At 49.1% G+C, this 16,782-nt stretch overlaps 1 protein-coding gene across 6 annotated transcripts in view; it reads right to left on the reverse strand.

Moving 5' to 3' along the window:
* Window positions 1-234: 234 nt before the first annotated feature.
* Window positions 235-16,782, reverse strand: part of LOC140392551 (tumor necrosis factor receptor superfamily member 5-like) — a 161,833-nt gene continuing 145,285 nt past the window's right edge. For 3 of the 6 annotated variants that reach the window (XM_072477856.1, XM_072477860.1, XM_072477855.1), the window contains 3 exons: window positions 13,448-13,470; window positions 10,959-11,046; window positions 235-1,247 (listed from right to left, as the gene is read on the reverse strand). In XM_072477856.1, the coding sequence (XP_072333957.1) occupies window positions 1,171-1,247; window positions 10,959-11,046; window positions 13,448-13,470 (188 nt within the window). In that variant the 3' untranslated portion in view covers window positions 235-1,170. The remainder of the gene's footprint in view (window positions 1,248-10,958; window positions 11,047-13,447; window positions 13,471-16,782) is intronic. The other 3 variants (XM_072477859.1, XM_072477857.1, XM_072477858.1) reach the window with 3 other exon arrangements.

Genomic DNA, 16,782 nt, shown 5'->3' on the forward strand with positions numbered 1-16,782 from the left:
AGAATCAGGTGGGATTTCTTTCTCAGAATCTTTTCCCGAATATCTGTAAGGAAACACCTCACTTCTCTGAAAAGAGTTCTTAAACTAATCATCCAATATAGTTTATAAATCAAACCAAAATGTTTTGGATGCTGGAAATCTGAAATAAAAACAGGAAATGCTGGATAAACCCAGCAGGTCTGGCAGCCACTCTAAATGGCCCCTTAATTGTAAAAAAGAATTGGGTACTCTAAATTCATTAAAACAATTAATTCTTTATCCAGACAAGTTGGACTTGACTTACCACTAGGGTTCTCCACATCTATGATTAATCTAGGACAAAGGTTCGGCACAACATCGTGGGCCGAGGGGCCTGTTCTGTGCTGTATTTTTCTATGTTCTATATGAATTTTCACGATAATTCATTCTTGCATTTCAAACCTCCCATTAAAGTGCATTAAGGTTATGAAAACAAAATCAATGTGCATACAGTCCGACAATAAACTTGGGAGAAACACTACACCAGGTAACAATTCACTCTTTCTCTGATCTCGTGGCCCAGATAGCAGTACGTTGACAGTAGCTGAGCTGAGTCTTTTACTGAATCTGAAATGTGGGTCAGTTTTGGTCATTCTTGGCATACAGAACGTAAATCCCATACAGCTCACACTTTGAATGTTTTGAATGATTATAACTTCCAGCATTATAAAATGTGTAAAAGCAACTTGCTGCCTCTGTAATTGCAAAATGCGACTGTCCGTGGTTCCAATGTGCAGCTTGTATCTTTTACAATGTGATCGATATTGATATTGTCAACGAGTCTCTGTTGAGATCAAGCCATTTGTTGAAGTTTCACTCTGCTCCTTGTTCATTCCTTTTGACAATCCTCGTCTCCCTGTACTGACTGTATTCAAATCTATTTGGATCTGATACGTCAAATGCTAAAACAACTGGACCAAACGGCACCTCCAGGCGCCCCAGCCTCCGCTTTCCTTACAGTTCCTGCGCTGACTGTTCCACTCCCCGGCGGACTTCCGTTAACCCCCTTTTTCACGGCCATTTTTCTCCCAAACTTGGACATTTCTCCTCCCTGTGCCTTTTTAGTCTTTTCAGCCTCCGTTGCCCCCGGGACCAGGCATTAACACTCTGAAATTCTTATTTTCAAGCGGGAGCCCTCCAGTGTGCGGGTGCCTACCGCTCGCCGTCACCGGAAGTCCTCAGTGGAGTATTTTCAGGTGAACCTCCTCCTCCTGAATCAGACATTTCACCTAAAAAAAGAAAAATTGAGAAACGTCACTTTACATTATACTGTTAATCTTTATGAAAGATGATACACACAAAATGAAGGGTGCAATTTCCCCACCGCAGTGTGCCTGCCGCCAATCCCATCGCACCAGTAACATCATGGGAGAGGCACAAAACGGGCTTTGCACGGGGGGCAAAACCGCACGTGAGGCACCCGACCTGCAGTGCCCGGCGTGATCTGGATCACTAATGATATTTAAATTAGCGTACATATGCACATCCAGGATGAGGCCACATTCCCCTGGCTCACCTGGAGTCACCAGCGAGTCCTCACCCAGGTGCTAATTAGGACCGATCGGCCAGGCCTGAGGGCCACTCCAGCTTGGGCCTGAGAGTGAAGGGGGGGGGTATGAAGGGTAGATGGGGGAGGGGTGCTGAAAGTGGTGGCCCTAAAGGTAGGGGGCATGAGGGCGGTGCCAATGTCTGTGGGAGATCACGTTGTCCACGGGTGAGGGGTGTGGAGGACCCTCAAGTTCATTTAGAAATCGGGGCACCTTTTCAAAATGGCGCCCCAATCTTTGCGGACCGGGTGTGGTAAGCAAGTTCCCCACTGCAGAAAAAATGTGGGCTTGACCATTGAGAAACTCCTCAAGCCCCCAAAAATGGTTAAGTGTGGGTGAATACAGCTCTGGAATCACCCGCTAAACTTGCCCAAAATGACACTTGTGTGAACTGCACCCGAAGCAGTTCACACAAGTGTCAATTGACCAATACACACAGAACAGGAAAATAATGAAGGACTGAATTTGCACGTGGCTGGGCAGACATGAAGCAATGGGAAACTCCTTTAATACAATGGAGTCAATGGTCATGTGACAATCCATGCATGCACCTGGAATTATGGCGGTTTGGTTATTCTTGATGTTTAACACTTGCAATTATTGATTAATGAGTATGTGTTTCAGAGTCAACAGAATCTGAAAATAAACCTTGTTAATCTCTAATTATCTGCTGGGCCCAGTGTTCTGGTGAGTCCGCAGAGAGGGCCACAAACTAAATAGTGAGGGTGATGAAGTGAGGGAAGATCTGATAAATTAAAGGGAGCGGGTAAGTGAGCACTGTCATAATAAGGCTAATGCTATAACCTGCCTGCTTACCATTGGCTGGGGACTAATGGCAATCCCACAATCCTTTGGAAGTACGAGTTCCCCAATGAGGGGGGCAGAGAAATCATTAGCAGATTCCTTGCATAAATAAAGCTGGCCAGTTTGGAACCGGCTAGTGGATGGTGAGCAGCAAGGGAGTTGCTGCTACTGTTGTATATATATATATGTTATTGCAATTAAATGCTATTTCTTTCTATCCTTCAACTCGTGCTGGATTCTTCGTGGCCCTCACAAAACTGGCGACGAGGGTTAAAGTGGATAGCTGTCTACACTGCTGTAGCCACCTCCCTGGACTTTTGTTCGATACAGGTTGGAAGTTGTTTGTCTGTTACACCATTCCTCTGTATGGACGTTTGGATGTTTTTGACGCTGTGCTGGAAAGCTGGAACCAGTACGCACAACGGATGCGTTACTATTTCCGGGCAAACAACATCACCGAAAGCGAGCGCCAGGTGGTCATATTGCTCACTGCCTGTGGTTTGGGGTGATTAGGAGCCTTACGTACCCAGCTGCGCCGGACACAAAAAAGTTTGATGAACTTGTGAACTTAGCGGAGAGCATTTAGGGAAAGATCCCAGGAAGGGTTAACAGCAGCTGCAAAGAGCAGGATTATAAAATGCAGATTCCTTCTTCCAAACAGGCTTAGGAAACAAACAGGATTTTTGTATGAAGCTAAAAACAATGGCTCACACCTTCATTGAAATTAACCATCTTAGTGAGCATCTGGAAAAGCATGGATGAGGGTTTCAGTTGAGTTAGGTGATAAATGTAAACCTTTCAAGTTATAACCAAGTGGATTTTTAGCATTACGTTAAAAGCAATGATTCACACCTTCATTGAAGTAAAATCAGCAGATAGAAAAGAATGACTGGGGGGCAAATATATAGATGTGAAGCTCTCCTGACATCAAGTAAATTAAAAGAAAATTGGAGACTATCAGTCTACGAGAAACATAATTTAAAGTCAAAATCAAAGTCAAAATTATGAGCTGGGGACACAATTGGAAAATAAAACTATAGAAATCACAGGGATCAAAATTCACACCCCTATTGAAATTAAAGCATTTTGAACATCACAAAGGAAACAATGTAATCAGAGATCTATGAGCTGAGGTCATGTCAAAATGAATACCTAGTCGTGTTAGAAACATTTAGATTAAAGGTACCTTTTACAATCCAAGTGAAATAAAAGTTACTTTACAATAAATCATAAAAACTTAATAACTGTTAGAAAAATATATAAACCCTGAGAAAGGGGCAGAGAGGGAGAGAAGGAACAAGAGAAGCAAGCAGAGTCAGCCTACAGTCAGCTCAGTCATGGGACAGAGCAAAGCAGCCGAGCTAAAACAGCTAATACATCTAAGGAAGACCAGAATTTAAAGAGGAAGCAGTAGCAGCACATCCTCCAAACAGGTTCTGGAGAGTTGACGGAGGTGCTAGGATGGTACCCAGATGTATCCCAGCCCGGTTTGGGGTAAATAAAAGGGGCCGTAGCCCATATCCAAGGCAAACCAGGAGCCACGCCGCGCTATTTCCGGGCGCGCCCGGTGCCTTACGCGTTGCTCGAGAAGGTAGAAGGGGAGCTCACTCGTTTGGAGACTTTGGGTATTATCAGGCCTGTTCGTTTCGCTGACTGGGCAGCACCAATTCTACCTGTAATGAAGCCAGATGCCACAGTCCTCTTGTGCGGTGACTATAAACTTACAGTGAATACGGCTTCCCGGCTCGACCGATATCCAATTCCTCACATAGAGGATCTCTACGCGAAGCTTGCAGGCGGACCCTCGTTCACAAAATTAGATATGAGTCACGCCTACCCACAGTTGGAGCTGGACCCTGCCTCCCGACCATATGTAACAATTAATACACACCGGGGCCTGTATGAATATACACGGTTGCCCTTTGTGGTATCCTCTGCCTGCTCTATTTTTCAATGCATCATGGAGGGTATTTTGAGAGGTTTACCACGTGTCACTGTCTACTTAGATGACGTTTTGATTACAGGGACGTCGGAGCAGGAACATTTGAAAATTTGGAGGCTGTCTGTCGACACTTTTTGGAGGCTGGAGTCCATTTACGTTGCACAAAGTGCGTCTTTCAGGCGAAGGAAGTAGTCTACCTGGGTTATCGGATGGACCATGAAGGTTTGCACCCCATTGTAGAGAAGGTGCGCGCAATTCAATATGCCCCCGCCCCAACTGACGCTTCGCTTCTTTGTTCTTTTCTCGGCCTCGTAAACTATTACGGGAAGTTCCTCCCCAATCTGGCAACAACGCTGGCCCCGTTGCACCTTCTGCTAAAGAATCACATCTGGGTTTGGGGTCAGCCGCAAGAAACCACTTTCCGGCGGGTAAAACAACAGTTGTCGTCGTCTGGGTTGCTAACTATGATACTGGAAAGCCTTTGCTCATCACATGTGATGCATCCCCGTATGGTTATGGGGCCGTCCTGTCCACAAGATGGAGAACGGGGCCGAGCGGCCGATAGCTTTCGCCTCCCGCACATTGACTGCAGCAGAAAAGAAGTACGCACAGATCGAGATGGAGGGCCTGGCGGTGGTCTTTGCGGTGAATCGCTTCCACCAGTACGTGTATGGACGCCACTTCACTATCGTGACTGATCATAAGCCTCTGCTGGGACTTTTCCGAGAGGATAAACCAATACCGCCCATTGCTTCCGCACGGATCCAGCGCTGGGCTTTGTTGCTCGCTGCATACGAGTATTCTCTGGAGCACAAACCAGGAACCCAGATAGTGAATGCCAATGCACTGAGCCGATTGCCTTTATCGACCCGCCCCATGTCGACCCCCACAGCCGGTGAGGGGGTTGCAACCCTAGATTTTATGGATACCTTGCCTGTCACGGCATCACAGATCCGTGAGTGGACCCAGACGGAGCCAGTCTGTCAAAGGTTCGGCACATAGTCCTGTATGGTGGGCAGCATAGACAGCTCCCAGGCGAGTTGCGGGCATTTTCCTCCAAGCTGTCAGAATTTAGCGTGGAAGACGGTATCCTCTTGTGGGGGACGCATGTGATTGTCCCGGAAAAAGGACAGGATCTGATACGAAGAGACTTGCACAATGGGCATCCAGGCGTGACCAAAATGAAAATGTTGGCCCGGAGGTTTGTCTGGTGGCCAGGCCTCGACACCGACATTGCGAAGGTGGCCCAAAACTGCTCCATTTGCCAGGAGCATCAGGAGCTTCCGCCAGCCGCGCCCCTACATCACTGGGAATGGCCAGGGCGGCCTTGGGTGCTCTTGCATGCGGATTTTGCCGGCCCTTTTCAAGGATCCATGTTCCTCCTATTAATCGATGCCCAGTCTAAATGGTTAGAGGTGCATAAGATGGTACGCACAACGTCCTGCGCAACAATCGAGAAGATGCGTCTGTCTTTCAGTACGCATGGCCTCCCCGAGGTGCTGGTCACGGATAACGGCACTCCGTTCACAAGTGAGGAGTTTGCGAGGTTCATGTAGATGAACGGCATACACCATATCCGCACTGCCCCTTACCACCCGGCTTCAAATGGGTTGGCGGAGAGCGCAGTGCAGACATTCAAACAAAGCCTAAAGAAGCAGTCTTCTGGGTCGATGGACACGAGACTGGCTCGTTTTTTGTTTTCATATAGGACCATCCCACATGCGGTGACTGGGGTAGCTCCTGCGGAACTCCTAATGGGCCGGAGACTTCGCACCCGCATTAGCATGGTTTTCCCGCACATTGGCGCAAAAGTACGCCACACACAAGAACGGCAGGAACATGTTTTTTCTCGGCATCGGCCGATTCGGCAGTTTGCGCCCGGTGACCCAGTGTTCGTTTGGAATTTTGCTGGTGGTGCCCAGTGGGTCCCTGGCGTAATCTTTCACCAAATGGGCCCTATCTCTTACCAGGTGCAAGCCCAGGGTTGTCTCCAGCGGACACATGTAGACTACCTTCGGTCTAGAAGACCATCCCTTCCAAAGATTCCCTGCCCCCAGAGCTCATTTCTACAGCCACAGAGACCAGGCACAGTGGAAAGTATTCCTCACAATCTTCCTCTGGTGCGCACTCAAAGCCTGCGCAGGTCGTTGCAGAACCGCTTGGAGATAGGGATGCCGAGATAACAGAGGCAGCGGACTCCGACTCTGAAATGGAGACACAGGACGCCTCAGAGGGGGAATCCTCAGGCCCACGGGCCGTGGATGTACAACCGTTACGCCGTTCATCACGGAAGCGCCGTTCGCATTCTTGTTACACGCCGCCCGATCCAGCGCCTCGTACAAATGGTGTCCGGCCTGCGGCAAAACGTGTCCGACGCCCTGCTTCGCCAGGGTCTTTGGTGGATTCCTTGGACTTTGGCGGGGAGGGGGGGGGAGGGATGCTATAACCTGCCTGCTTACCATTGGCTGGGGACTAATGGCAATCCCACAATCCTTTGGGAGTATGAGCTTCCCCAATGAGGGGGCGGAGAAATCATTAGCAGATTCCCTGCATAAATAAAGCAGGCCAGTTTGGAACGGGCTAGAGGAGAGTGAGCAGCAAGGGAGTTGCTGCTACTGTTGTAGATATATGTTACTGTAAATAAATGTTATTGCTTTCTATCCTTCAACTCGTGCTGGATTCTTCGTGGCCCTCACAAAAGGTAATGACAATCAGGGTGTGGCAGGAAAGGGCAGAGTGCTCAGACAAGACTGTGCCAGCAGATAAGGCCAGAGGTTGCAAAAATAATAAAAAAGATAGAAATAAGGGCTCTGCATCCTAATGTGCACGGCATTTGTTAACAAAAGAGATGAATCGTCAGCTGAAGTAGAAATAATTAATTATTATCTGATAGTCATTACAGAGAAGTGACTGCAAGATTCCCAAGACTGGGAATCCTGGGATATACAAGCATACTTGACATTCTGGGGAGATAGGAAGCGAGGAAAGAAAGGTGAAGCAGCCCCTGTGCATTAAGGGTGACATTTGTACAATAGTGAAAGATGACTTTGGTTCTAAAGATCAAGATGTAGAACCAGTTATGGGTAGTGATAGGAAACAGCAATAAAATAATAATATTTTTATTGTCACAAGCAGGCTTACATTAACACTGCAATCAAGTTACTGTGAAAAGCCCCTAGTCGCCACATTCCATCGCCTGTTCGGGTAAGCTGGTACGGGAATTGAACCCGGCTGCTGGCCTTGTTCTGCATTACAAACCAGCTGTGTAGCCCACTGAGCTAAACCAGCCCCGACTGAGCTAAGCCAGCCCCTATGCAATGGTTAGAAGTCATTTGTGGGAGTAGTTAAATTGTGCCCCTAACAGTAACTACACTGTAGAATGTGGTATGCAGGAAGAAAGAGTAAGGGCTTCTGAAAAATACACAGCGATAATCATGGATGATTCCAATCTACATATAGATTGGATGAATCAGATATGCAAAGGCTGTCTGGAGGATGAGTTCACAGAATGTTTTCGGGACAGTTTCTTAGAAAAGCACGTTCTAGCACCAGACAACAGGCTGTTCTAGATCTAGTATTGCGCAATGAAACAGATGACTCATGGTAAAAGAGCCCCTAAGCGATCAGAACATGGGACGAGATTCTCCGACCCCCCGCCGGGTTGGAGAATCGCCGGGGTCTGGCGTAAATCCTGCCCCCGCCGGTTGCCGAATTCTCCAGCACCGGAGATTCGGCGGGGGCGGGAATCGCGCCGCGATGGTTGGCGGGCCGCCCCCCCCCCCCCCAGCGATTCTCCTGCTCGGATGGGCCGAAGACCCGCTGCTAGAATGCCTGTCCCGCCAGCGTGCTCCGGAGTCCTGGGGGGGGGGGGGGGGGGGCGCGGGGCGATCTGGCCCCGGGGGGGTGCCCCCACGGTGGCCTGGCCCACGATCGGGGCCCACCGATCCGCGGGCGGTCCTGTGCCGTGGGGGCACTCTTTTTCTTCCGCCTTCGCCACGGTCTCCACCATGGCGGAGGCGGAAGAGACTCCCTCCACAGCGCATGCGCGGGATGCCGTGAGCGGCCGCTGACGCTCCCGCGCATGCGCCGCCCGACACTGTCATTTCCACGCCAGCTGACGGGGCACCAAAGGCCTTTCCCGCCAGCTGGCGGGGCGGAAATCAGTCCACCGTGGGCCTAGCCCCTCAAGGTTAGGGCTCGGCCGGTCAAGAAGCAGAAGATTCCGCACCTTTGGGGCGGCGCGATGCCCGACTGATTTGCGCCGTTTTTGACGCCGGTCGGCGGACATCGCGCCGATTATGGAGAATTTTGCCCATGATTTGAGCTTCATATTCAGTTTGAGGGAGAGAAGAGTGGTCTAAGACTAGGTTATTAAACTTAAATAAAGGACATTGTAAGGATATGAAGCTAGAACTGGCCAATTCCCCAACTGGGAAATTAGATTAAGGAATAGGTCAGTAGAGATGCAGTGGCAGACATTTAAGGAGATGTTTTATAACACTGAGCAAAGATACATTCCAGTAAGGAGGAAATATTCTAGGGAAATGATGCATTATCTGTGCCTAATAAAGAAAGTTAAAGGAAGTTTAAAATGGAAAGAAATGCATAAAGATTAGCGGCAGATCAGAAGATTGGGCAGAATGTAAAAACTGCAAAGACATTGAGGCAGAACTTAGCATATGAGAGAAAGCTGGCTAGAAATAAGCAAACAGATGGTGAGAGTGGTTACAGGCATTTAAAAGAAAAGAGTAACGACAATGATTGTTGGTCCCCTCGAGAGTGAGGCTGGGGAATTTAATAATGGGAAATAAGGAAATGGTGGCTGCATTGAGCAGATATTTTGCACCTATCTTCATTGCAAAGAACTCAAATAACATCCCAAAAATAATTGTAAACCAAGTGGTGAAAGGGAGGGAGGAGCTTAAAGCTTCTCATTACCAGGTAAAGTGTACTGAGAAAATTATTCGAACTAAAGATTGACAAGGCCCTGGGCTGGATTCTTTGTTTTGTGATGTTGGAATCACGATTCGCGATTGGGCGGAAAATTGCACGTAATGCAAAAATCGAGTTTGGCGCCCAGCGCTTATTCTGGCACCATCCTCTGGCCCCTCCCTGGTGGCGAAATCGAAGTTTACGCCACATGCCAGTGGGTCCATGCAAAACTGTATTTTGCATGGGTTTCAATATCATTAGCAGGTTGGGCACAGTATGCTCCGCCCTTCCGTGATGCTCCGCCCTTCCGTGATGCTCCGCCCTTACGTGATGCTCCGCCCTTATGTGATGCTCCGCCCCTGTACTGGCCGAAGTCACGCAGGTGCGAATTAGTGCAGGTATTTACAAACGGGGCCTGGGAACCATGGCTGTTGAAAGAACGAGAGTGAGAAGGGAAGGAAACTTTTAAAAACTCTCCAAAATTGTCGGGCTTGCTTGGGGATGGTTGCCTGAGTTGGGGGGATTAGCGGGAAGCAACCTGGTGACATGCCTGTGGATTCAGGGTGTCCTTCTGGGGATCACGGTGACCTGGCTCAGACCATCATTGCTGCAGTCTGTGTTTTAAACGCACTCCTTTGGAGCTACTTACAGGCCCCTGAATACTCACACTGCTGACCGGTCACTGTGTCTTATAAATGTTCAGAGAGCCTCTGGTCATCAGGGAGCCCACCCAGGCCACCCCTCTGGAAACCCTCAGACCCCAGTTTAATCATCAACAGGATGGACGTGGCCAAGTTTAATCAGTGGCCCACCAGGTCCTGCCATTCCTCAGTTCACTCATCAGAAGCGCAGCCCCCTTGCAGGAGAATAGCAGAGCTCACTCCAAACAAAGGACACATGCACCATGGACTTTGGCACCCACCCTGCCACATTGCCCCTCTCAGGACAGAGGCCTCACCAGTGACACTATCAGCTAGCCCACTCCGCAGGACCACCAGTTGTTTCCAAGCCCAGCCTGCCCACCGCACTCCTGCTGCCATCCATCCTGCCCCTGGTCAGTGTGTCACACCCGGGACCTAGCTAAGCACCCAGCAGACCCCTATTTCCCTCACTCATCCCTCCCTATCTGTTGGGCCTGCCCACTCACAAACCTCTAAGCCAGGAGGCGATTGGTGGCACAAGGTCACCATCTCAACCGCACTGCCAAGGCCACCCTGCTGGCAGGATAACACACAACCCACACAGTGAGGAAACCCACTGCGGGAGGCAGGGCATATCGCTGATGTGGGTTCTGGCACCCTGCGGTACCCCTGTTGACAGGGATGGGTGGCGAGGATGGAGGCTCCACACATCACAGGCCTGGTGCCACTCACTGATGGGGCTAGGAGTGCAGTGCGGACAGCATCGGATGGATTTCTCCCCCTCTCATCACTGCATTAACGCTGGAGAAAATGTGTACCGAGGAAGTGGAATTTGGGCTCCCCCACTGTGTGATCACTGCCTTGACCAGTGGAACAGCCCGTCAACAATCACTAGATTGCATGTGAAAAAAAGGATATTTGGACAAGGCAAAGGGATGTTGCTGGTGTTGGTGAAACTGTAACCCAACAAAATTCCCCATCTGTTGGAAAGAAGAGCAGAAAACAGGACAAAAATGGGAATAACCGGAGGTAAATATCGATACAATACAAATGTTGCAGAGAGATATACCATACCTGTTTGGTTGTTTGTTGTGGTTTTCAATCGAGAACAATTTCCCATTTCTGGATTCAGGTTTCCATGTGGGTCGAGAGGGACATCCTGCTTCCAGCAAGCAAAAAATAAGTTATTAAACTGTCAAGTGTGTGAAAGTAATGATTAATTTGTCTGAGTTTATTAGATATTCGGCAGGATTCGCTGGTCCACCAGCCGTGTGTTTCTCTGCCGCGCGCCCTTCGCTGGCAGCAGGAGTCTAGCTTCCTGCCGACTGTCAATGGGATTTCCCACTGTAACCACCGTACATCACCACGAACCCCGTGGGGGGGGGCATTGTGAATGTGATAATGTATAAATTGTCTGGTTTCTGCTCTGTATTAATTGTCATTCTTAATTAAGGAGACACATCACATAACCCTGGGAATTCTGAAGTTTCCTGCTGGGAGAATGCTCTCTCTGACAATTCATCCTCTTTTTCCCATACACTCAGAGCTGGTAATCCCTCTGCTCGCATCTTTCCCTAAACCTGAGGTGTTCATAACAAATGTTCATCTGGTCTCCATCAGCCCAGTCCCCTTATCTCGAAAGCAGAAACTATTTCAAATTGTTCTCCTCCAGAACAAGTGATCCTCTCAAACCACCTTCCACGGGATCCTTCACCGTCCTCGCAGACCCACATGTTGTTCCAGAGCTCGGCTCCATTTCCACCCCCCTCACCATCACTTTTCTCTCTTTGACGAGTGGGGGCGTTGCTGGTGAGGACAGCCATGCTCACTTGCCTTTGAACTGAATGGCCTGCTATCAGCCATTTCACAGGACCATTGTCAACCACATTGCTGTGGGCTGGAGTCACAGGTAGCCCTCTTAGTGAACAAGATGGAATTTCCTGACAAATCGAAGATAGTTTCATTGTCACCATTACTAAGACTAGTTTTATATTCCAGATATTACTGATTAATGGAATTTAAATTCCACCATTTGATGGGATTTGAGCCTGTGCCCCGAGAACATTAGCCTGATCCTCTTTTTTTATTGTTTAAATCCTACCCCTTGTTGGTGTTACCCTAAAGCACCAAGTCAGTTAGTACATGTATGCTGAAGGCGCCGATTTCTATCTTTTTAAAAACAAATTTAGAGTACCCAATTCTTTTTGTTTTCTAATTAAGGGGCAATTTAGCGTGGCCAATCCACCTACCCTGCACATTTTTGGGTTGTGGGGGTGAGACCCACGCAGACACGGGGAGAATGTGCAAATTCCACACGGACAGTGACCCAGAGCCGGGATCAAACCTGGGACCTCAGCACCATGAGGCAGCAGTGCTAACCACTGCGCCACAGTGCTGCCCTGCCAATTTCTATTTCATTACCTTTTCTATCGACTGCACTTGGTTGACAGTCATCATTTATCAGACACTAGATCTGAATTAATCAAAACTTTCTCAGCTTTATATCAGCAAAATGAGGTCTTGTGGCACAGCGGATAGCGTTCCTGCCTCTTGAGCTGGAAACTCCGAGTTCAATTCCTTTCCCAGTATTTGACAGCCAGAGAAGGTGCATTCATAACGCGGCTAAACAAACTGAGAGTCAACCTGCAAATCCTTCCACACACTCCAATGGCTGGCGGTAAGGGTGGGAATCATTCCTGGTCAGCCACGCTTGGTGTGGAGTGGCACTCCTCAAGCTATAAGCCCCTGGCGATAGGCTTTCCCGGGAATTAGTAGCTATGGAAGCAGACAAAAGTCTTCCTTATTGCATCACTGGGTGTGGGAAAAGAATTGGAATGGAGTGTCAGCAAAACCTGATCTTCAATTCCCACCAGCATTTACACACCTCAATCTTTGATTCCATCTCCCTTCTCATCTTCCATTTCCTCTCAGTCCAGGGTGTGAAACCGATGCAGATTGTATTGACCCTGAACTCCGATGCATCCCCCATCCAATCTGTCACCAGTTTTTATTTCCTTCTCCTCTCCTGTGCTGTCTCTCGCTCTTTCTACTTCTCCTTGCTGTCCAGATTCTAATCCACACGTTTACAATTTCGCAGTTTGATTTCTCCAACATTCTCTTCACCATCTCCTGCTTGTCCCACTCATAAACGACAAACCATCCAGCATGTCCTGAATTGTGTTTCTATCAGTAACAAGGGACAGGATTTTCCAGATGTTCACGGGATCTTCCTGCCCCACCGATGGTGCACCCCTGCCGAGGGTTCCCCGGTGGCGTGGGGGGGGATTCAGTAGGAAATCACATTGACACCGGTAGCACCAGAATGGCCGAGAAACACGGGGAGGCCAGAGAATCTGACCCATTGCCTGTCCGTGCTGAACTCCAACCTGGTTCCCTGTGTCTCGGCGAATCAACATCTGGGGACAGTTTTATAGGAAACATTATTGAAATGATGCTAACTTTAGAATTATATTGGAAAGTGTTAGTGGGATATTTAGATTTTAGGTTTGCAGACAATATGATTTTAGACATATGACTACGTATATTAAAATATCTATATTTACCTTTGTAGCATTTCGTTGATTATCTGTCAATAAAAGAAAATCGAGTGAAACAGAAGCAATAAGAGCTGTTCACTGGATTTATTCTATTCTTCTTCTATTTAGCAAGTTTTTCTTTTTAAAAAAAAATATTTTATTCAGGCATTTGTATAAACAAACAATAAACAAATCAAATAAGAGCAGAAGTGAAATTGTACAACATAATAAATAACCAACACCCACTCCCCCCCCCCCCCCCTGCCTTCTCCATTTTAACCCCCTCTTCCCCTCTGCTGACACCGCAATCCAAGTCAATGAACGGTCTCCACCTCCGAGCGATCCCATCAACCGACCCCCTCAAGACGAACTTGACCTTCTCCAGCCTCAGGAACTCTGCCAGGTCACTCACCCACACTCCCGCTTTCGGGAGCTCCGAGTCCCTCCACTCCAGCAAAATCCGTCTCCGGGCTATCAGGGAGACAAAGGCCAAGACATCGGCCTCTCTCGCCCTCTGGACTCCTGGGTCTTTCGACACCCCAAATATTCCTAGCCATGGACTCGGGGCCACTTTCTCGCGATCCCCTGCCAGAACCCCCTCAGCTTTGGGCATGCCCAAAACATGTGGACATGGTTCGTGGGCCTCCCCACGCACCACCCACACCCGTCCTCCACTCCCTCAAAGAACCTACTCATCTTCGCCACCGTCATATGTGCCCTACTGAGGACTAATTTAAACTGAGTAAGACTGAGCCGCGCACATGTCAAGGACGCATTCACCCTCCGGAGAGAATCCTCGCACGTCCCAGACTCCACCCCCCCAGCGCATTAACCTTCTTAAAGAATGACCTTGGGACAAATATCGGAAGGTTCTGAAATATGAACAGGAACCTTGGCACACAGACATCTTCACTGTCTGCAACCTACAACGGTGGCAGCACATCCCATCTGCCTGACCGGCCAAGCCAAATTTAACTTATGTAGCTGTGCCCAACCCCAGGTCACCTGGATGTTCAAGTATCTGAAACCCCCCAACCTCCTCTCTTGCCCCCTGATCTCAATTGAGAACACCTCGCTCTTTGCCACGTTCACCATGTACCCTGGAGAACCGACCGAGGTCCTCCAAAATCCCAATAATGCTGCCAATGACCCCAAATGGGTCCGAAATATATAACAACAGGTCGTAACCCCGTGCTCGACACCCCGCCTCCCCCCACAATTCCTTTCCAATCTCTTGACGCTCTGAGCACCATAGCCAATGACTCGAGAACCAAGGCAAAAGCAACGGGACGAGTGGGCACCCTTGCCTTGTCCCACAATGCAACTCAAAATATCCCAAACTCACCCGGTTCGTCTGCACACTTACGACCGGTGCCTGGTACAGCAACCGGACCCAGTCCACAAACCCCTGCCCAAACACCAACCAGCCCAGCACCTCCCACAGATAGTCCCACTCCACCCGAAAGCCTTTTTCCCGCGTCCATCGCCACTGCCACCTCCACTTCCTGCCCCTCCGGGGACATCATAATCACGTTAAGCAACCTCCTCACATTTGCCAACAACTGTCTCACTTTCACAAACCCCATTTGGTCCTCACCTATCACCCCCAGGACGCAGTCCTCAATTCGCGAAGCCAACACCTTCGCCAACAACTTAGCATCCACATTTAACAACGATATCAGACGGTATGATCCACACTGCTCCGGATCTTTATCTATTTTCAGTATCAGGGAGATGGAAGCCTGCGACAGTGTAGCAGGGAGTTCCCCACTCTCCTTAGCCTCATTGTACGCCCTCACCAGCAACGGCCCCAGGTACCCCCCAAACATTGCATAAAACTCCACCGGTAACCCATCCGGACCCGGAGCTTTCCCTGCCTGCATCGCCCCGAAACTCTCCATCACCTCCCTCAGCCCAATAGGGGCTCCCAATCCTTGCACCAACTCCTCGTCCACCCTGGGAAACTCCAAGCCAGCCAGGAACTACCACATTCTCTCCCACCCCCCTCCGGCCGGGAGCTCCGATTCATATAATCTCCTGTAAAATTCCCCAAACACCCCATTCACCCCCACCGGCTCCGGAACCACCCTTCCCGTCCCGTCCTTCACTCTACCAATCTCCCTCGCCGCCTCCTGTCTCTAAGCTGGTGGGCCAACATCCTACTTGCCTTCTCCCCATACTCGTGTGTTGCTCCCTGGTCCTCCGCAACTGCCCCACCGCCTTCCCTGTGGACAACACTCTAATCTCCATCTGGAGCCTCTGCCTCTCCCTGAACAACCCTGTTTCCGGGGCCTCCGAGCATCTCCTGTCCACCCTCAAAATCTCTTCCACCAGCTTTGCCATCTCTGTATGTTCCGCCCTCTCCCCATGCGCCTGAATCGAGATAAGCTCCCCCCGAAACACCGTCTTGAGTGTCTCCCACAGCGTGGCAGCCGTGACCTCCCCAGTGTCATTCAGCTCCACATACCCCTGAATAGCGGCACTCGCCCACTTTCTCATCTGCCAATGCAAGTTTATTTATTTATTTTAAAGTATATTTTGTTTAAGTTTTTTGGCCAAACATAACAATATGTAGTGTTTCTTTAACACAACAATAAAGCAATATAAATAACTGTTGCCAGTTTTAAACAAATAAATAAGTAATATATAAACAAAAACAAAAAACAAAACTAAATGGCAACTGCCTTGTCCAAAATAAATACTCTCCAAAAATACAATCCAACAATCCAATGTACAATTACATATACCAAATACCTATACATATACAATAACATCCCTGAGAGTCCGTCCGATTCCTCCCCCCCACCCACCCCCCCCTCCCCCCTGGGTTGCTGCTGTTATCTACTTCTTTTCCATTCCCTCTATCTTTCTGTGAGGTAGTCGACGAACGGTTGCCACCGCCTGGTGAACCCCTTAACACGAACTTAATCCGTTCTAACTTTATGAACCCTGCCATATCGTTTATCCAGGTCTTCACACCCGGGGGCTTGGCTTCCTTCCACATTAACAATATCCTGCGCCGGGCTACAAGGGACGCAAAGGCCAACACGTCAGCCTCTCTCGCCTCCTGCACTCCCGGCTCTTCTGCAACCCCAAATATAGCCAACCCCCAGCTTGGTTCGACCCGGACCCCCACCACCTTCGAAAGCACCTTTGCCACCCCCACCCAGAACCCCTGTAGTGCCGGACATGACCAGAACATGTGGGTGTGATTCGCTGGGCCTCTCGAGCATCTCGCACACCTATCCTCTACCCCAAAAAATTTACTAAGCCATGCTCCAGTCATATGCGCCCTGTGTAACACCTTAAATTGTATCAGGCTCAGCCTGGCACACGAGGACGATGAGTTTACCCTACGTAGG

Source organism: Scyliorhinus torazame, chromosome 16 (assembly GCF_047496885.1).
Source record: "Scyliorhinus torazame isolate Kashiwa2021f chromosome 16, sScyTor2.1, whole genome shotgun sequence".
NCBI lineage: Eukaryota > Metazoa > Chordata > Chondrichthyes > Carcharhiniformes > Scyliorhinidae > Scyliorhinus > Scyliorhinus torazame.